At 34.3% G+C, this 19,830-nt stretch overlaps 1 protein-coding gene across 2 annotated transcripts in view; it reads left to right on the top strand.

Annotated features, from left to right (window-relative positions):
• Positions 1 to 17,183, top strand: part of LOC147391290 (ranBP2-type zinc finger protein At1g67325-like) — a 30,263-nt gene extending 13,080 nt beyond the window's left edge. The window contains exons 3-8 of one of the 2 annotated variants that reach the window (XM_086457278.1): positions 2,470 to 2,582; positions 5,745 to 5,961; positions 6,082 to 6,149; positions 8,339 to 8,402; positions 10,439 to 10,551; positions 16,668 to 17,183. In XM_086457278.1, coding sequence (XP_086313404.1) covers positions 2,470 to 2,582; positions 5,745 to 5,961; positions 6,082 to 6,149; positions 8,339 to 8,402; positions 10,439 to 10,551; positions 16,668 to 16,802 — 710 coding nt within the window. In that variant the 3' untranslated portion in view covers positions 16,803 to 17,183. The remainder of the gene's footprint in view (positions 1 to 2,469; positions 2,583 to 5,744; positions 5,962 to 6,081; positions 6,150 to 8,338; positions 8,403 to 10,438; positions 10,552 to 16,667) is intronic. The other variant, XM_086457279.1, reaches the window with a different exon arrangement.
• The last annotated feature ends 2,647 nt before the right edge of the window (positions 17,184 to 19,830 follow it).

The raw sequence follows: 19,830 nt of genomic DNA, 5'->3' as shown, positions 1-19,830 counted from the left end.
AAAAGAGATGAAGAGAGAGTTTTATTTTCTCTCTCACTCTTATGATGTTAATATATATATATATTAACATCATAAGAGTGTTACTAATAACAAAAGAACCCTTGGAAGATTGTAAATAACCAAGAAACCCTTATAAGAATTTCTACAAACTTATGAATATTAAAATAAGATAAGAAAATTAAACTCAAATAATAGCAGAAAGTAAGTTTGTTTTAGGTTTCTCCACTCTCCAATGAAGGGGAGATTAACCTAAGGTCATTGCAAGTAATAGAGAAAGATAGATGGAGAAGAACAAGCCTTACTTCATTGGATAAAGGTAATTATACTCTCTTTTTCACTCTCTCACTTACAAATTTATAGAACTTTAATGGAAAACCTAAGCTAGAAATAGAAAATACAAGAGAAAAGGCCAAGGGCCTTAGGTTAAAGGACTAAAGAAAAAACCCTTTTTCATTGGAAAATGGGCTATTTATAGAAATCCTAGGTTCTAGAAGGATCTTGACAAAGAGGTGGATGTAAATGGGGTGATATTGAAAATTATATCATTTTAGAAAAAAGAAGGTTTCTGTCTGCAATGAGCTTAAGGGCATTTGATCTAATGATTTTGTATTTTTTGAGATCTTGCTTATAGGTAATTAGTTCAGTTTTTTTGGGAGATTCAATTTTGTTGTTTATCTTTTGTTCCCTTTTCATCATGTGTGTCACACCTCATTTAGATCTTTGTGAGTTCTCTTTGACTAGGTCTCTTGTTTATCTTTGGGGCATTTTTAGTCCTTTTTCTCTAAAAAATTCCCTTTTTTGGTAAAAAAGTCTATGCTTTCCCTAGTTTGCAGTGGTTTGGAACTTAGCCAAAGCCAATTCTTTTATGTGTTGGCGTTAGTCAATAATTTTTAGCTAGACCTAGACAATGTGATGATACATGCTAATATGCATAGATAGAAGGTCAAATATCTATGGCAGAAAGGATCATGCGGTTTTTAGGGTTAGAACATGCAAATCTCTTTTCTTTTTAATGGAGATGTAAATAGAGATGCACCCTTTAGCAATGTCTGTTAGCTACTTCTTGTTTTCTTGGCTTGTGGTAAGAACTAAAAGTTATAATGAGTGAGAATTTCCCTACTTGTGCCCAAAAATAATGAAGCAATACAAAATCAAGAAACTATGTTTATATATTCGATTAGTATAAAATTTAATACAAAGAAAGAAGGATGTCGAGCTGCTCAGCCTATAAATGGATACCAAGAGAAAACATAGCACCTTGCTTTCTAATATTACATATCATATCCCATGTAAACAAAAATTATTCAAAAAAGTCCCCAGAAACTCCTTAAAGACCTTGCATCAAAAGAACATGAAATCAAGATATTGATGATATCCTGCAGAGAATGCTTCTACCTTTCAAAAACATTACTGTTTCTCCTCTTCCATATTCTCCAACAAATGGCAATAAGACTTACATTCTAAAGAATTTTGTTAGGACCATCAACCTAACAGAGATGACTGATAAAGGGAGACACACTCATATGGAAGAGAAATAAGACGTGGGACCAAATTTCCCAAGTGACACCACAATTAATGAACAAATGGTTTACAGACAGACTCAACATCCTTTACAAAGAGCAAATCAAGAGACGTTGTATGGAAATTTGTGAGAAGAATTATTCTGTGGTTATTAGGAGGGACCTATTGATAGCCCTGCTTCAAACTTCAATGGTGTCTTTGGCCTATCTATCTAAAGGTTGAATGGTTTCTGTAGGTGTTAATGTGTTATACTCGAAGTGGTTAATGATGCTTTATTGGATCAATAAACAATCAAGGTTTTGGGGGACCAATGTCTTGACTTGGATTGTCATGTGTCAATTCAAGTTAGATCGCCTATCTGAATGATCCCAAGCCAACTTTGAGTCTTCTCAAAGCTTGACTTTGTTTCAAGTGAGTCTAGGACGATCCTAACCTTGTTGATGACTTCAAGCTTGAATCATTCCAATTTATGACTGAGTCTGAGTTGATTACAAGTCATTTGGGTATCTGGGGTTGCTAAGCACTGATCCCTTAGAGCATGTAACAACACCAAAAATATGATAAATGTTGAGAACTTCAAACCTTGTAAATTGTTCAAACTTGAATTTGTATTGTGCAAGACCACCTCATTTGATTTTTTCTCATCTAGTTAGCTTTGATGGCTTACCAATGATAGAATGAAGAATTTAATTCTTTTTCCTTCATATTTTGACTGAAAATATGGGATTTGGACTTGATTGTCATTGTTAGGATCGGGGTGATTTGGAGCTGGTATATCTTTTCATTTGTCCCAACTACAAGTTCATCATCGTTGCTCCCTTGTACAAAAAAATGCTTTTTGCTAACCTTGTGATATTTTCTTCTATCATTGCCTATAATGTTACCTATTATGCATATTTTCTTGCAACGTAATTGTGTTATTCCTAAAAAGGTATTTCTTCATGCTAGCTTCACGAAGCGATGGAGATTGGACGTGCCCTCAATGTGGAAATGTGAACTTCAGCTTCAGAACTGTTTGCAATCGTGGAAAATGTGGTGCTACTCGACCGCCAACCACTCCGGTATGTTAATATGGTGCTTTCCACTGATTGTGTTATTTTCTTGTCAAGGTCAGAGTTGTGTAGATTTGAGTTTCTATGAGCCCGTCTAATATGGGTAGGATGTCTCGTATGAAACATTTCGGTATTTTCACATACCGAGACGAACCAATTGTGAAAACGAAACTTACCTTATTTTCAGTGATTTCTCTAGAAAATTAGAGAAATAGAAACAAAAAGGGGGAGAGAGAGGTACCTGGAACTGGATGAGGTAGCTTAGATTCTTCTTTTTTCTTCTTCCTGCAGTTTCTTTTTTTTTTTTTCCTTTAGAAAGCGAAAGGTGATAACATGCCCTTGACGGGACTACATTATTTACATAGAAAACCCTATATTTTGGTAAGCATTTAAGATACCCTGTGTTTTCAAACTGATGGCATGTCCCTTTTGCGAATTTTGAAAAATTTGAAACATTATATCGAAATGAGATTTTAAACCATGGGTCTATGTGTCTTGCATTTATGTTGAAGTGAACAGATTCATTTGAGATGTTTCTTGTGGCCAGTAATGAGATGTAGTTAGATTCAGGTTGTTGTAACTTAGTTTTCTTGTATTTTTCTTTGTTTCGTTTAGAATAGTTTTCTTGTCCTCTTGTTTGTTTTTTTTTTCTTCTTTTAGGGCTAATTAAATCTTACAAAAAATATATTTAAAATACAATGTCAAGTCCATGAATCCTACTTTGGGGTTTGCCAAATCATGGTCTAACAAGGAATTTATCTGGTTGGAAATTGATGTTCTAACTCTCATGGACTAGGCTATCACCTTGACTTTTCAGCCATTAGACGTGATTTTGATCCCTAAGGGACCCTTTTAGTTCAATCCTTTTACACCCATCTCATATCAGTATCTCACAGACCATCCCTACTAAATTCTTGTGGAATCATAACGTTTTATCTAAAGTGGCCTTCGTTTCTTGGACAAGATCCTCATTGCTGACCACCTCATTAGTAAGGGATTCCAAGTCTGAAAAATTGGAAGAGACAATAGAACATGACCACTTTCTTGGTGGTTTGAACGCAGTTGCATTTATTTGGTGTTTATTGGTCTATGCCTAAGAGCATTCTCATCCTAATCAGGATCTGGTCTATGGAAATTTTCTCTTCCAAGGGAAAACTTTTATAGCACCTCATTCTGTTTGCGATTCTTTTACCCATTTTCAAGGAATATGGTGAGTACACCTTCGACAAGAAGGAAGGATAAGCTTAAGCATTGATGATGGAGGTCAAAGCTTGCTTTCTTATTGTTCTTCTATTCTTGGCAAATTCAGAGCTCAAAGGTTTGACAATTTTGTAACTCGGTGGGATGTTTAGAAGCTTGCTTCTCATCTTCCTATTTGCTTGATCTTATATTTCTCGAGGCATTATGAGGATCTCCCTTCACCTTCTCATCTTGATATAAGTCTCTTCCCACTAATTTTTTCTTTTTCACCACTAAAATAGTTAAGTTAATTTTTTTTTATGATTCAAGATTTAAATATAGCCAAAAAAATATTAAGTGAATTTTATTTTATATAATAGTTAGGAATTAAGGAAAATAAGGGATTATGTGATGGGATATCTCATGATATTCTTATTAAACCTGTTGACAAGAGCATAAATATTTAGTATTTATTTTTTGCAAATAAAATTTCGACAAGGGTGGAACTCGTAATCTATTATCAATGTTAATCAATATCTTGCAACAAGGAAAGGGAAGAAAATAGTTTGGGAGTGTGTCATTAGTCACTGGAGTGCAGGATGTTGGTTTCCAACACGGATGCTGTTTTTTTGTAAGCAATTTTTTTTTTTTTTTTAAAGAGAAAAGAAGGGAGATTGAAATGACTATCCGGAGACAAAGACCTCTGCAATGAGCACACCATATAAATTACAGACCTTCTTCCATCTAACAAGAAAATCTTCAAAGAGCGTACCCTTGAATTTTTTTAGGAGGACCTTTCTCTAGAAAAACAAGAAACCCAAATAGAAATAACCAATTCTTGCAATGAATGATCCTTGCCCTCAACTATCCAACTATTCCTTTCCTTTCGCAAGCCCCAACAAATTACAAATGTGTTGAGACCCCAAAGGATTCTTTTGGAAACCGAAAAAGGAGAACACCCCCCTCCCCCCCAAGCCAGCAAACAAAGAATGAAATAATGACTGGACAAAATGAGGAAAACATTCAGACATGCCAAACAACAATAGGAAATGAAACGGAATCTTCTAAGCCACCAAGCAATGAATAAGAATACTATCTGCTATTCCCCATTCTCCTTACATGCCAAAAGTTTGGTGATGGAAAACCTCTCTAATAATTTGATCTAAAGAAGCAATTTTCCCCAATGCCTCCAACAAAATAAAAATTGAAACAGACGAAACTTTTGCACCCATGTGGAAGCTTCAGGAAAAACATCGTGGTTAGCCTGGAAACCTGAGAGATAAAACAATCACATAGGGAATGACATGGATGCTTAACAATTTTAGAAGAGTGCATGCAATATGGCTTATGGGCCAGTTTGGAAGAATCCAGTGTAGTTCTCTTGGGAAGTTGCCACTTTTTTTCTTTTATTATTATTAGTTTTTTCCTTTTTTCCCCCAATAAGATCATCACTGTGTGAACAGTTTCTGTTCGCTTTCTTTAAATCAATTGAAACTCATATCCTGTAGGCATTCAAAAAGGCCCTACGGAGTAAATGGGGGATTCTTTCCTTTGAAAGAGTGCATAGTTTAAGGCAATAAAAAAGGGGTGAACATGCGCGCATTCAAAGCTAAGAGGATGCTGTAGTAGCTGATGGGAGAGAGGTGCTGATTTTCCAAAATTGTGTCTTAAACCAGCTCTTTCTCTATCACAAATACAAGGAGACTTCAAACAATATTTTACCAGTTCCAGTTATTTTTGTCTGTGTTATGAGCACCTGTGGTTAAAATAATTTCCATCCAGCCATGATTTCATATCTGGTGGTTCATCAGCTGTGGCCAAGTTAAGCATAAAGCATTTATTTGTATATTGTAGGGACCCTCAGTATAAGTCCGGTTTAAGCAAGTCCTCAAAAAAAAATTAATGCATGAAGACAGTCCCAAAAAATTCAATTTTTTAATTTGGTAAGTAACTTGATTTTCATTCTGGTGGTTTGTGGTTTTGATGTGGCAGAAAATGGGATTTGTCCCTACACCTGTGCCTTTCGACCATCCTCATCCTTTTTATTTTGGAGATATTGGGGGTACTCCAGTTCCACCCTTGCCACCTGTAATACCCAGCAGCTATGGTGCCCCATTTTCAGTTTCTGGGATCCATTATGATTATGGACTTCCTGGGAGTGCTCCCAGACCGTACAGTCTTCTATCTGCTTTTCCGGGATCCTTGGGGGGTATGATTTCCTCTCTCTCTCTCTCTCTCTCTCTCTCTCTCTATATATATATATAATGTTTACTGTTTCATATTTATTTACGATGTCTCTATGTTTGACTGATTTCTGTCGGTGGAGCAGGCATGGGTTATGGTCCAAGGGCTGCTATGGAGGGATATGGTTTTGGATTTCAGGGCTCTCCATTACCAGTATGCCTTTTCTATCTCATTATAATTATATTTTGAGGTCACTTGCTATTATTTTTATATTTAGGAAGCACTATTTCATATTGCGGATGTGCTCTCTCTCTCTCTCTCCACACACACACTCACACACTAGAGTTTGCCCGTGTCTACTAGCATGACCTCTTCACTGAGGTTTACGGGTAGAAGAGGGAAGGCAATATACAAAGTTGAAGGGTATTCTTGAAAACAGGGGTAGAGGAGGAAAGACAATAAAGTTGGAGGGGTATTCTTGGAAAGGGGGGAAAAAAAAAAGGAATAAAATTCAAGGTTTTCCTCGAGAGGCGTGGCAGGATTAAATCACAACCCTTCTTTATAGGGGGAATAAACATTGGGAAGACAACCATTGTGCTTTATTATATGTATATATGTGGTCAAGTTCAATGGCCAATTACATGGCCAACACAATAGCCAACGTGTTTTGTCCCTATATGGGTTAGAAGTTTTGGAATGGGTTGATTTTTTGTGAGGATGATCCCTAGGGTGAGGAGATCATCCTTACAAAAAATCAGCCAATTCCAAAACTTCTAGCTCCATCAAAAGTGGTTTACAAATTAACGGTAAAAATTGACAGTCCACGATTCTTCAACTTATAAAATGTGGTTAGAAGTTTCAGAAATGGTTGATTTTTTGTGAGGATGATTTCCTCACCATAGAGATCATCCTCACTAAAAATCAGCCCATTCCGAAACTTCTAGCCCATATAGAACAAATACGTTGGCTAAGTTATTGGATCTTGAACCCGATACGTTGGGAAAAGGTTGCATGGTCCGAAGGACCTTTGGCAAGGCCTGGACCGAATGAATGAAAATGTGACATGTGGCTTTAATTAACTTGAGGTTAATTATGGTTAACAAGATAAATTGTGAGAGTTAACCATGTTATTATTCTACCTCATTGTAACTAATTCCTAAAACATTGGGAGAGAGAAAGATGTAGTTTTCTCGGTAGTTTTACTTCCCCTGTGAGAAACGAAGTGTAAGTCTAGTATTACTAATTTAGTAAGATTTTAAATCTTACTAATTTTGTTGAGATCACTTTGTAGAATCCAAAAACATGATCAGATGCAATAGGGATGTAGAAGTTAAAATTCTATGAACTTTAAAAGTAATAAAAAAGGTTACTTTTCAACATTTAAATTTAAATTTTAGGAGCTAGTAGCCATCCAATTTCAAAACTTTGAATCAAGCCCCAAAAGGTTATTTCTTAAATTTTTTTATTTTATTTTTGGATTAGAGTTTTTTCATTAAATCTAAAGGGTTGTGGTGTTGGATTTCCAATTTGATGATCCATTTGAGCTGAACGATTGTTAGTAAGATTTCAAATCTTACTAAGTTAGTAAGGAAAGTGTTCCTAAAGTCTAAACTGTGCGGAACGCTTGGAAATACAAAGGGTAATATATTATATTATGCAAACACTTTTCTTACTGACATAGTAAGACTTTAAACCTTACTAAGGATCTATTTGCTCAAATGGATTACCACATCAGCAATCCGACATGATAGCTCTCTAAATTTCATTGAAAAACTTTGATCCAAAAAAAAAAATTCAATAAAAATTTCTTTTGAGAGCTTTGAAAATGGACGGCTACTGAACTTCCACCTAACTCCCCAACTTAAAATTCAACGGTGAAAAATAATTTTAGTTTTCAAAGTTCATAGAATTTTTTTCCCTACAACCAGAAGCCTCGGATCATGTGTTTGGATGCGAGAAGATGAGCCCAAGGACCCTTAGTAAGGTTAGTCAGGCCCTTACATTTTTTCTCATGAAATTCGGGATCCACCAATCACACATGCCCTCGTGTATTGAATGTCATCCTCAATTTACAATATTACCCTCATTAGACTTGACCTGGCACGTGCTAAGAATAGTGTGACATGAATTACTTTTAGAAAAAAAATCATGAATCAAATCCTATCTATTCCGTAATTAACTGAAATCTGCTTCTAACTCAAGTTAACTCAACTATCCGCATAGCACATTTTCATTGGTGCGGTCCAGGCAACTGCCTGATCCCTTGGTCCAGGTAACCAGGATTCTCTCTCTCTCTCTCTCTCTCTCTCTCTCTCTATGTATATATATACATAAACCATGGTTTAAAAAGCTATTCATTTTTTTAATGAATCTGAACATTTATTTGCTCTTGGATAATCAAGATTCCAGGTCCGTGGTCTGAAGGAGGTATGGTTGATAACAATGCTTCTCGGAAACGTCGTGGAGGTGATTATTCTATCCTTTAACTATGTTTATTAAACTTTCATCGTCATCTACATCTTATCCCAATTACTGATGTTAGCAACATGATTCCTATTTCGCCATTTAGTTCTCTCACATACCATATCTATGGCACGGGATATTCATATCTTTTCTCACTGCCTCCATCCATATCATTTTCCATCTTTTCGTGCGTTTTGGAGCCCTTAATGTGCATCATTTAAGAAAGGAGTTTGATTGGTACATGTTGATCACTTAACACTCTATACGTGTCTTCCACTTTCTTTACCCAATACTAATACTAGTGGCAACATTTCTCCATCTTTGTGCATACTGCTTAGTTGTACCTAAATGATGGAATCCATCTTTGGGTTTTTTATTTGTCCTTCAATCTTTACTAGTGCATCATCCCGAGAGTTTTTTTTAACTAAAGTCAGTACTGAATTTACTTTTTCTAGGTCCTACTTATCTTAGAACCCTTTGTTTCTAATATATCTTTTACAATTCCAGTTTGAATTCACTCCTCCGGTTTCATCTACCAATATTACATCATTGGCAAATAACATACACCAAGGGTCTCTCCATGAATATGAGTAGTTAATTTATGCACAACTAATGCAAATAGTAAGGGCTTGGTGCATATCCTTGGTGTAAAGCCATTGTTTCATCCTATCGTTTCATCCTATCGATTATGATGCTAGTTACAACTCTATCATACATATCCTTAATAATTCACTGGTGGTGTTATTTGAGCTATCCCAATATTTCCTCCAAGATACTTATTTCTAACAGTCATTCCTACCTATAGAAAAAGGTCTTTCCTAGTCGTTCCACTTATCCTTTTCAATACTCATCATACTTAATATGGTCATTCTATGAAGTACGAACATGTTATTTCTTGATAAGCTAACATTCAGCTCCATAAAGCATGGACAATGTTACTTATCAAAAAACATAAAGCATGGATGATGTTATTACTTTTTATATAAAAAAATAGATAGATAAATAAATAAAACAAAGACCTAGAACCTATGTAATGCTGAGACTCCCCCTTCTGTTTTTTTCTTTGCCTTGTCTACCATATCATACATGTGTAACACTAAAGCCTTACTAAAGATCTTTTTTTTTTTTTTTTTCAATTAGTCAAATTTTTTATTTTCAATTATTGCTTATAGAATTTTGAGGTATGTCTGTAGACCAACTTTTCTAGATTTATTTTTCTTTCTAGATAATGATTAGCATTGATTGAAGTATTCAAAAAATATCTGTCAACATTTTAAGTAGCTTGTATGGACATGTCGGTGGATTTGTTTTGTGGGGGAAATGAGCTGGACACTTTGTACTTGTGTTGGACACAAACATACGTGCTCATTCCTTTGTTACGTTTCCTATAACTAAATTTTACTGGATGTGTACCTTGTTTGTCATTTTGAGTTTTATGCAAGGTTTGAAATCTCAGTTTTGTTCAGTGTCTCAACAAGTTGATGGAACAGGCTTTAACAGAACAAAATGTTGAATTTGAAAAATAATGATACATTTTGGTACTCATTGATACAAGGATACATACAAATGATTTTTGTACTTCAGCTAAAATATGATGTTCAGTGGAAATACTAGTTTTGATAAGGCACTACTAATAACATTGGCCAAACTGGGCTTAGACCCATTGCTCAGTTGGTTTGACATATTGCAAAGCAACTTTGAGGTCATGGGTTCAAGTCCAGTTTACCCATTAAAAAAAACATTGGCCAAACTACAATGGATATGGTTAATTTATAAGAAAATGAAGTTTCCAGTATTGGTTCCCATTATCTTTCCTCGGTTTGACAGGGTTTGCTAATTGAGGATAGGATATATGTTCTTAGAGTTAGCTCTAATCTGATATTTTACGCACTTGATGAATTTGCTAGCATTTGAATTATTTTCTTGTGAAAAAATGGTTTAACTTCAAACCAGTCTTCTCATGTTTTGTACTTCTAGTTTGCCCGCAAGTATTCCATCTTAGTTGGATGGTTAACCAACTGATTCTGAATGTTTTCCAGGACCAGATGGGCTGTCTCAAGGGGATTGGATCTGTCCCAAATGTGACAATGTTAACTTTTCCTTTAGAACCACATGCAACATGAAGAAATGTGGAACCGCCAGACCCTCTCCTGTGAGTCTTGTTTGCAGTCTTGCCTGCATATGTTTTGTTGTCCTTTCTTTTCTGTGTTTTTTTCTTTTTTGGTTGATTTTTTAGTAGGGTCACCCTAGAAGCTCACTTCAGGGGTAAAATATGGAGGTAACTCCCTTCCATTTTTTTTTTTTTTTTTTTTGTGGACATTCATTTGCACACAGTGGAGCATGCATAGGCTTCAATGCTGCTTTTGCACCACAGTTGTTGAGCCCTTTTCATCACATGGGTGTTAGTGTTAACCTTGAGAATGCTTTTTCTTTGGATCAATAAAAAATATAATTTCATCAGAAAAAAGAATATGGGGAAATAGGGAAGATAGATATACAAAAATCAGAGATTCTCACTAGAGCAAACCAATAAAACAACAAAAAGGGGTGTGTTGAATAAGCAGGGATTTGGCGGTTTGGGGAGGAGGTATATGACCCATGGAAGACACGGTTGAGAGTGTGGCTGCACCATAAGGGGGTGGAAAACTAACTGGATAGATCTTCTTATGGAGCACACACACACTCTCCTCTCCTTTTCTCAAATGAAGGCAAATTTGAAGGGAATGACTGCTCCCACACCTTCTTTACTAGAAAGTCTATGTAATGAATCATTATGATTTATCCTTCCCAAAGAGGAGATCACACAATAAAACAAGCAATCCAAGAAATACTCAATAATAGTTCATTACCAAATTATCTTGTTTAAACCATGACCAATCTTTGCTCAGGACAACCATTCCAATTGAAAACCATTAGCATTGATTTCCCAATAGTTTTAACATTCCTTGTAAGATTCAAGTTTCAGACAACATCATTCATACACTCATTGATAAGGATGTCTTTTCTTCCTGGTATAGCGTAGGTAGATGGAAAAGCAACAAAAAGAGGACTGTTCCCAGACCGTTCTTCCCAAAACTTGACCTTTTCCCTCATCCTACTCTGAAGCAAATGCCTCCCTTGGAGCACCTGCTTACCAGTTCCATTGGAAGCCAGCAGATCCTTAGAGTACTATCCAATTCATGAATACCATATTTACGTTCAATCACCCACAGTGACAAAAATCTGCGATTTAAAAAATTTTCTGTGATTAAATGACAATTTTAAGACTTGTAGATTAAATCATGTTTTGTTTTTTTCAAAATATCTTTGATTTTTCAAAAAATCATGATTATTTGTGATTTAATCGATGATTTTTTGAGAAAATCACAGATTATTTTTATTTTCAACATTTTTTTAAAGTTTTGTTTTATCATTTAATACATGAAATACATATGATATATATTGTATATTATTTTTATTTTTTAATTTATCCGATGGTTTCCCTACTTTATCGCTCTTTTGTCAGCTTTTTCCTAAGCTTTCTCTTGCCAAATTGTTCCCGGACCCCCACTTTGTCACTATGCTATCACCTCTGTCCATATGCTGTCTCTTTTCCACCACCACTTTCCCAACAAAGCCACCTTCATGACTTCGAAATGTTTGAAGACAGGACCACCCATGTTCTGTAACAGACAAATTTTATTCCAATGGAAAAGGAGTTTAGATGTCTCATTCTTCCCCTCTACTCAAAGCACAAACATAAAAAATCTCTAACCATTATCTCTATCCTGTTTGCACATATAGGATTAGGTAGCAAAGATACAAATATGTAGGAAGGCTCGAAAAATGTACTTTTTGTTAGTATTATTCTCCCCTTTTCCAAGATGCTCATCTCCTGATAAAATTTTCCACCGCTGGATCCCATGTCACATAGGTTATATATGTTGTCTACATCAGTGAATTGACATGTGTCATAGAAATCATGCATCCTAGGTCAGTTGACAAGACCCCAATGTTCTCTACTTCCCCTGCACCAATCACTTGACTCTGCCAAGTTACCTTGAAGCTTTGAGATTGCCACAAAGTATAAATAATACATCTCAAAAGTATTAAAGCTGCTCTGAAATATTGTTCCCTACTTCCTCTGCACCAATCACTTGATTATTCGCCAAGTTAGCATGAAGCTTTGGGATCTCAAAATATTAAGCTTCTCTAAAGTAGCCCTGAATAAGATGGTGTCATCTACAAATTAAAAATGGGTAATATGTGGCGATCCCTCACCATCTTGAACCCTTCAAAAACCACCCTGCTTTAGCTGCGCATAAGGTTAGACGACTCAAAGCTTTTGAAGCTTTCCTGAGACCCCTTTATATGAAGCCAATATGAGATTTGTTAACCAAAATAGACAAAAGAGGACATCGACCAAACAAGGTTTAATCCATTTCCACCCAATCCTTGCAACATATAGGCCCTGCTTGGTTTCCTGTGAAAACCCGCAAAATGCAAAGTTTCTCATTTCTTACTTTTTGCAATTACATTGTTTTGCTGTCATATGTATTGTTCCCTATAAAATGGACATGAATTTCACATGTAAATAAAAAAAATAGTACTTGTTTGACATCCACGTAATAATAAAACAAAAGTAATGACTGTATCTCATCCACATAATTAAGATAATACATGTTTTCTCAACTACACATGTAGCAAAAGAGATCTTAAATACTTACTAGTCCAAACCAAGGTACATGAACACATAAATAAATAATGCTAATAGAAATATCACTACACAAATATCTATGAGACTATAAAGAACTTGTAATGTTGATTCCATCTAATTTTTTTTCTATTTCATTCTCTTTTGATCTAGAGAATTATTTTGTAAATTCAAGATAGTCTTTTCGGTATGCGTGGGAATGCCTTTCTGCTTCATCTAAAGTCTTGAATGCTTTATGTCTTGCCCATATAACCGGTTACATATTAATGATATTACTCCCATGTTGAATATATCCTAAGTCTACGTCTTACAAATATTACATAATACTTCGCCATTAATACAACGTATAAAATAGTAACATCAACCAACAAATCAATATCAACTTATAACATGAGATTATATCCATTCAACATGAAAATATAAAAACTAATATAAGCTCAACAAAAGATGACACACACATATATGTCATATAAAAACTACTAAGTTCAAGACGATTCATGCACATCAACATGTCATGTAAAACAAAGTTTTAGAACCCACCATGAAGGCATTATTGTACCGTAAGTTCTGAAAATAAACATGTCGTCAAGAAAACATATGTAACAGTCTTGTATATCTAATAAAGGCTAACCCAACCACCTCTAACAAAAAGATCTCCTATCTCCACACGCAATTCCTCCAACATCCTTTTCCTTATTCAATTAATCATCTTGCACTACAAACATATTCGTTGTAAATGAGTCATTCACTATAATCTTAATAGTCATACTCAGAAAATCATTATGGAAGCTCTCGGTACTCATCACCACTTCGTACAATCTCATTGAAATAGAGAAGGGATCGATTATCTTGATAATATTATCGAGTCGAAAAGTTGTTCATTTGACAATTACTCTAATCTTACTGGTTGCACGTGATTTCTTCCCAAGTTTCTTTTTAGGTATGGAAGATGTCTTCTTGCCTCTACTTGTAGTTGACATGTTTAATCCTTCTTGAATATTATCCAAATTCTTTTTCCATTGTTTTGACTGGTCATCCTTCTCATCTACACCATCATTCTTCTCAAGATCAACATAATTGATACCCCCACATACGTATTCTCCAAATATGCAATCACTATCTTGACTTGTTTCCTAAATGAGTAGGACTCGGTTGATATAAAGGGGCAATGATTCTTTAGAACTCCAAACTCTTTCTCAATTGTGTTTTTAGTAGTTATTGACGTTTGTTGAACAATTCATTTTTGTTCTCTAGGATGTGCACTCTATGTTCATTGATGTGATACTGTGTGGATGAGAGTCGAGTTAAGTATTGATGATGTAAATGACAAGGATGACCAATCAGAAGAGTATGAAAAGAATTTGGAAGATATTCAAGAAAGAGCAAGCATGTCAACCACTAATGGAGATAAGAGGACATTTTCCGTACTCAAAAGGAATCATGGGAAGAAGTCACATGCAATTGATGAAATTAGGGATATTGTCTAAGGAATAACTTCTTGACTCGATAATATTGTCAATACAATCGATTTATTATCTATTTTAATGAGTTTGTACGAAGTGGTGATGAGTATTGAAGGCTTCAGTTATGTTTTTCTACGTAAGGTTGTTGAGATTATAAGGAAAGGCTCCTTCGTAATGAATATGTTTGTGGTGCAAGATGATGAATACAAGAAGAGGAATTGTGGAAATAGGAGATTTGTAAGGTTGGAGGATCTTTGAAGAAGTGGAGTTGAAGGAAGCTAGAGTTATTTCTGTTGGAGGCAGTTGGGTTAGAATTTATTATATATGTGGAACTATTACTTATGTTTTCTTGGTGACATGTTTATTTTCATAACTTACGGGGTTATGTTGACTTAATGGTGGGTTCTAAAACTTTGTTTTACATGACATGTTGATGTGCACGGATTGTCTTGAACTTAATATATTTTTATTATATATGTGTGTGTGTGTCATCTTTTATTGAGCTTATATTAGTTTTTCTATTTTCATGTTGAATGAATATAGCTTCATGTTACAAGTTGATATTTATTTGTTGGTTGATGTTAGATTTTACTACTTACATGTTGTACTACTGGCAAAGTACTACATAGTATTTGTAGGACGTAGACCTAGAATATATTCAACATGGGAATAATGTCACCAATATTTAACTGGGTATACGAGACTTGTAATAAAATATTCAAGATTTTAGATGAAACAAAACAATATTTCCATGCATACCGAGGAGATTGTCTTGAATTTATAAGATAATTCCCTAAATCAAAAGAGAATGAAATAGAAAAAAAAAATGATGGGAATCTGTCTTGCAAGTTCTTGAAATCTCATAGATGTTTATGTGTTGTGATATTTCTATTAGCATTATTTATTTATGAGATAATGTACTTTGGTTTGGATTAGTAGGTATTTATGATATCTTTTACTACATATGTGTTGTATTTGAGAAAACAAGTATTATCTTAATTATGTAGATGAGATACAAGTATTAATCTTGTTTTATTATTATGTGGATGTGATACATGTATATTTTTTTTTATTTACATGTAAAATTTATGTCCATTTTATAGGGGTTATTTTGTTGAATTTTCAATAAATCTATCATCGATTCATATTTTGAAGAATTTTTTATGAAAAATCTAAAATGGATTATTTAAAAAAAATCATTTTCGGATTTAAAAAAGTATATTTTATGCATTTTTTTAAAGGTTTTTTGTGTTTATATTCAACCAAACAATACCAAAGCGTTGCAATAATGATCAGAAGTGTACCAAGCAGCGCAATGCATATGATCATGAAATAATGCAATTGCTAAAAAAAAAAAGGAAATGTGAAACTTTGCATTGTGTAGGTTTTCATGGGCAACCAGTAGGGCCTTAGTAACTCTTTTTCACAAATGACTACATAACAAAATATCTCAAGAAAAAAAAAGAAAAAACATTTGGAGTAACATGTATATGAAAGACTAAGAATTTGAGAGGGAATTATACAATGAATTGCTAATGATAATCTCATTTAGGAAGCTTAGTGGGAAAAAAATCCCATTTAAGTAAATAAAATTAAGTACATTACATTTACATATAACCCTAGATATACTTGTGTAGGATGAGAAGGGAAATGGAGTTCTGCCAATTTTTTTTTCTGCCCCTAAAAATTGTTGGAATAAATAGTGAAAATGCATCTTAGCTCAGCAGTTCTACTCAGTTACAGATTTGTAATGCTAATATAACTTAAAAGTTGGATTGTTTTTTTGAAGAAACATGGAATTGTACTGATAAATAATTTTAACCAAAGTGTGACTAAGTAGTGCTTGACCTTGATTCCAACCCCAATGTTTTTACTCAGAAAACACTTGACCTTTGTTGAAGTTCCAATAACAAACGTGAAGGTCAACTTCATTTGACAAAGTTACAGATTGAAAAAAAAATTGGCGAACTTCACCCGAAATTCAGCTATTATATATAATACTATGTATCTATATAGGCAATATTTCCATATTTTTCTATGCATCCTGTACGGACAAATACACAGTTATGTGCCTGTGTGGATATCTGTCTAATCAAGTTTGATTTGTTGTAGGGTGCAAGCCAATCAGACTCAGGTGTCCCAGAAGGCAGCTGGACCTGCAGCAAATGCGAGAACCTGAACTACCCTTTCCGGACAGTGTGCAATCGGAAGGGCTGTGGAGCTGAGAAACCGGATACTGGAAACTAGTAGGATTAATCATCCTAATAATCGGATGGCTAGTATTAAACCTTCTCTATGTGCATGTTATCATGTTGCCATCGGAGGGCTGGAAGAGTTTTATGAGAAGTATGGGTGGTGAGTGAATTGGTTATGGTGTGATTATGAAGTCTACTGTTGGTTAATATTATCATCCTACAGTAGTAGATTTTTTGTTCTTGTGAGTTTTACACCAAGTAACAGTGAAATCTTTTCTGCAAATACTAGATTTATCTCAAGCAAGATTAATTTCCAGAATATTTGGAACAAGTGCAGATTAGTTATTGTTTTTGTGATGATGGCATCCATTTACTTGTTGGAATGATGGAAATATTGAATATTTCAAGAATCATGGTTTAAATTTTTGTACCATTTCCGAAGGTTTTGATCTGGATATTTTTTTATTTCAATCAAGATCAGAATGATTGAAACAATGAATATTTCAAAAAAAATTCTGTAATACAGACCGAGTTTTCTCCTGATTCTGTAACATTTTTTGATAGGAGTTTTAAACCTTGGATAGAACTAAGCATATGTGCTTATGTAAATGAGCTCTTTTTAGTTTCTAAACGAGACTTCATGCTCAGAAAGTGGGTTTATATCCGAAGATTTGGGTAGAGCTTCAATGGTGCGGTGAAGGGGGTGCTTGAATCACTTCTTCTATCTTGCATGATCAGGTGAAGGAAAGAGATAAATCGGATCTATCTGACCCAGATCGTTAAGTGATTCATTTACCACCCTTCCTTTCAGGGGAGTAGACATGACAGCGTATCCGTAAGTTTTAAAACTAGAATCAAGTGACTAACTCACGAGTTGGTTCTTCTCTTCTTATGTTTGCTCTTCTGTTACTTCCGTCTTGATATTGATAGTTTTGCACCGTATTTTAGTTGCTGGCGTAGAGTTAGCCAATGCTTATTTTCCAGATATCGTCATTGCTTCTTCTGAAAAAGACATGACTTGTGGACCTTGGAGTGAGTGGTTACATGAACTCAGGTGGGGGATACTTAGTTTTAAAACAAGTGAATTACTCACAAGTTGATTCGGAAAAGTAAAATAAAAATATGCTAAATTTATATCATAAAAAATATATTAAATTTATAAATATAGTTACAAATAGTTTTGAAGTATTGTTTGAAGTAGCTAAAAGTACTTGGAGCATAAGTATTCCCAAAAGTATTTTTTGAAATATTGTCTGAAGTAGATGGATGATGGTTGTGTGTTTGGATGCAGATTCTTAGAAGTACTGTGAGAAATAGAAATACTTTTGATTTGTGTTTGAGAACTATTCTGGATTTTGTTAAAATGATCAGAATGCCCTTATAAGTATCATTTATTATTTTTACCATTATAACTCAGCAAATTATGCTTCGGAAAAAAAAAAAAGTAAATATTGTTTTTATCCATAAAAACTTATATAAACACCCAATAATTCTAAACAAATGGAAGATATTGTTAGCAAATATATACATTCATTAAAAATATGAAAAAGTTTTCACCAGATCAATGGATAGTAAATTTGTGTGTAATTATTCACATCAATCTTGTAAGAAGAAACTTTCAACCATGGTTGGAATCCTCATAGATAAATCATTGAGTGAACAATTGGGAGAGTTAGAAATCCAAATCTAAATATTACACTAAAAGGCTATCACCACATCAATGGATAGTAATATAATATCATTCAATTGCATTTTTGAAGGTATATTTGTAATTTTCAAAATTTATGAGGGGCATACTTGCCTCAAATGTTATACCAAAAGGTTACCACCACATCAATGAATAGTAATATAATATTATTACAATTGCATTTTTAGGGTATGCTTGTAATTTTTAAAATTTATGAGGGGCATATTTATCCCAAATGCTATACCAAAAGACTACCACCACATTAATGGATGGTAATATAATATTATTCCAATTATCTTTTTGAGGGTATGTTTGTAATTTTTAAATTTTATGAAGGGCATACTTATCCCAATCACGTCATTTTGACGGTGTTTTGTGACTCTGTGCAAGAATAATTTAGAGAAGTAGCACCATTGATATTTCGTGAAAAAGTACCAAAATAACTTCAAAGTAAAGTAGTTTTCACCATGAACTATTATCCAAACACCCTTAAAGTGCTTCTGATTCTCCATAAGAGTTAGAAGCACTTAAAAAAGTCAATCCACATAAACCCTAAATTTCTAGTCTAAAGTTGGTGCTTTTTCATTTTATTCTTACTTGAGTTTTGCAGTCAAGTTACCCTTGAATGACAATCAAGCCTCCTCTTCAACCCAATTTCAAGTTGACACGTAACTCCTGTATATGTAATGGTGCAAAACCCAAATAGCACTTGTTTTCTTCCAAGAGCACTCAACAAATTACGTGTAGTCTCTTGAGACTTTGTCACTTGGCCATCTCACCAACCCCATTATTCTTTAATATCTTCTATGTACAAACATAATGTAATGTATTGTGATATGTGGCATTTAGAGAAAATCCATTTAAACAATCCCATAAGAATTTTTGCCAGTATGTCAATGAATTAGATAGTCACGATGAGAATTAATTCCTCAGGGCCACCCTCGAGGGCACACCCATACTTATTTGGGATGTGTGTGGCGTTGCATGTGCCATATGCTAGTCCTTGGATTGAGATACCCTATTATAATAGTAAAAAATCAACAACAATAATCTTACATTTTTTATTTTAATTATGATTTGTGGTGTTGTAATTTCATTGGTATTTTGTAACAACAACAATCTTACATTTTTATTTTATTTTATAACGATTCCAAACTCGTAGACCCGACTAGTAGGGATGAGGCAACTTACCTATTAGAGCAGCATATCTTGCTGAAATTCTCCTGAGGTACCGATTAAGTAGAGATACAAGTCTCTTTATTAACATAGAGTGGAATCAGTGTGAATCGGAGGTCATAACTCAATAGATTGAGGGAATCACTTGCTTGATAACCCATTTAATAACCTCACCCCACAACAAAAGTTCTAAAATACCAAAACTACATCTTTCTCA

The sequence above is a fragment of the Akebia trifoliata genome, chromosome 11 (genome assembly GCF_017979445.1).
Source record: "Akebia trifoliata isolate Shusen 1 chromosome 11, ASM1797944v1, whole genome shotgun sequence".
In the NCBI taxonomy this organism is placed as follows: domain Eukaryota; kingdom Viridiplantae; phylum Streptophyta; class Magnoliopsida; order Ranunculales; family Lardizabalaceae; genus Akebia; species Akebia trifoliata.
Note: the sequence above shows the minus strand (reverse complement) of the source record. Positions and strands in the feature narration are given on the sequence as shown.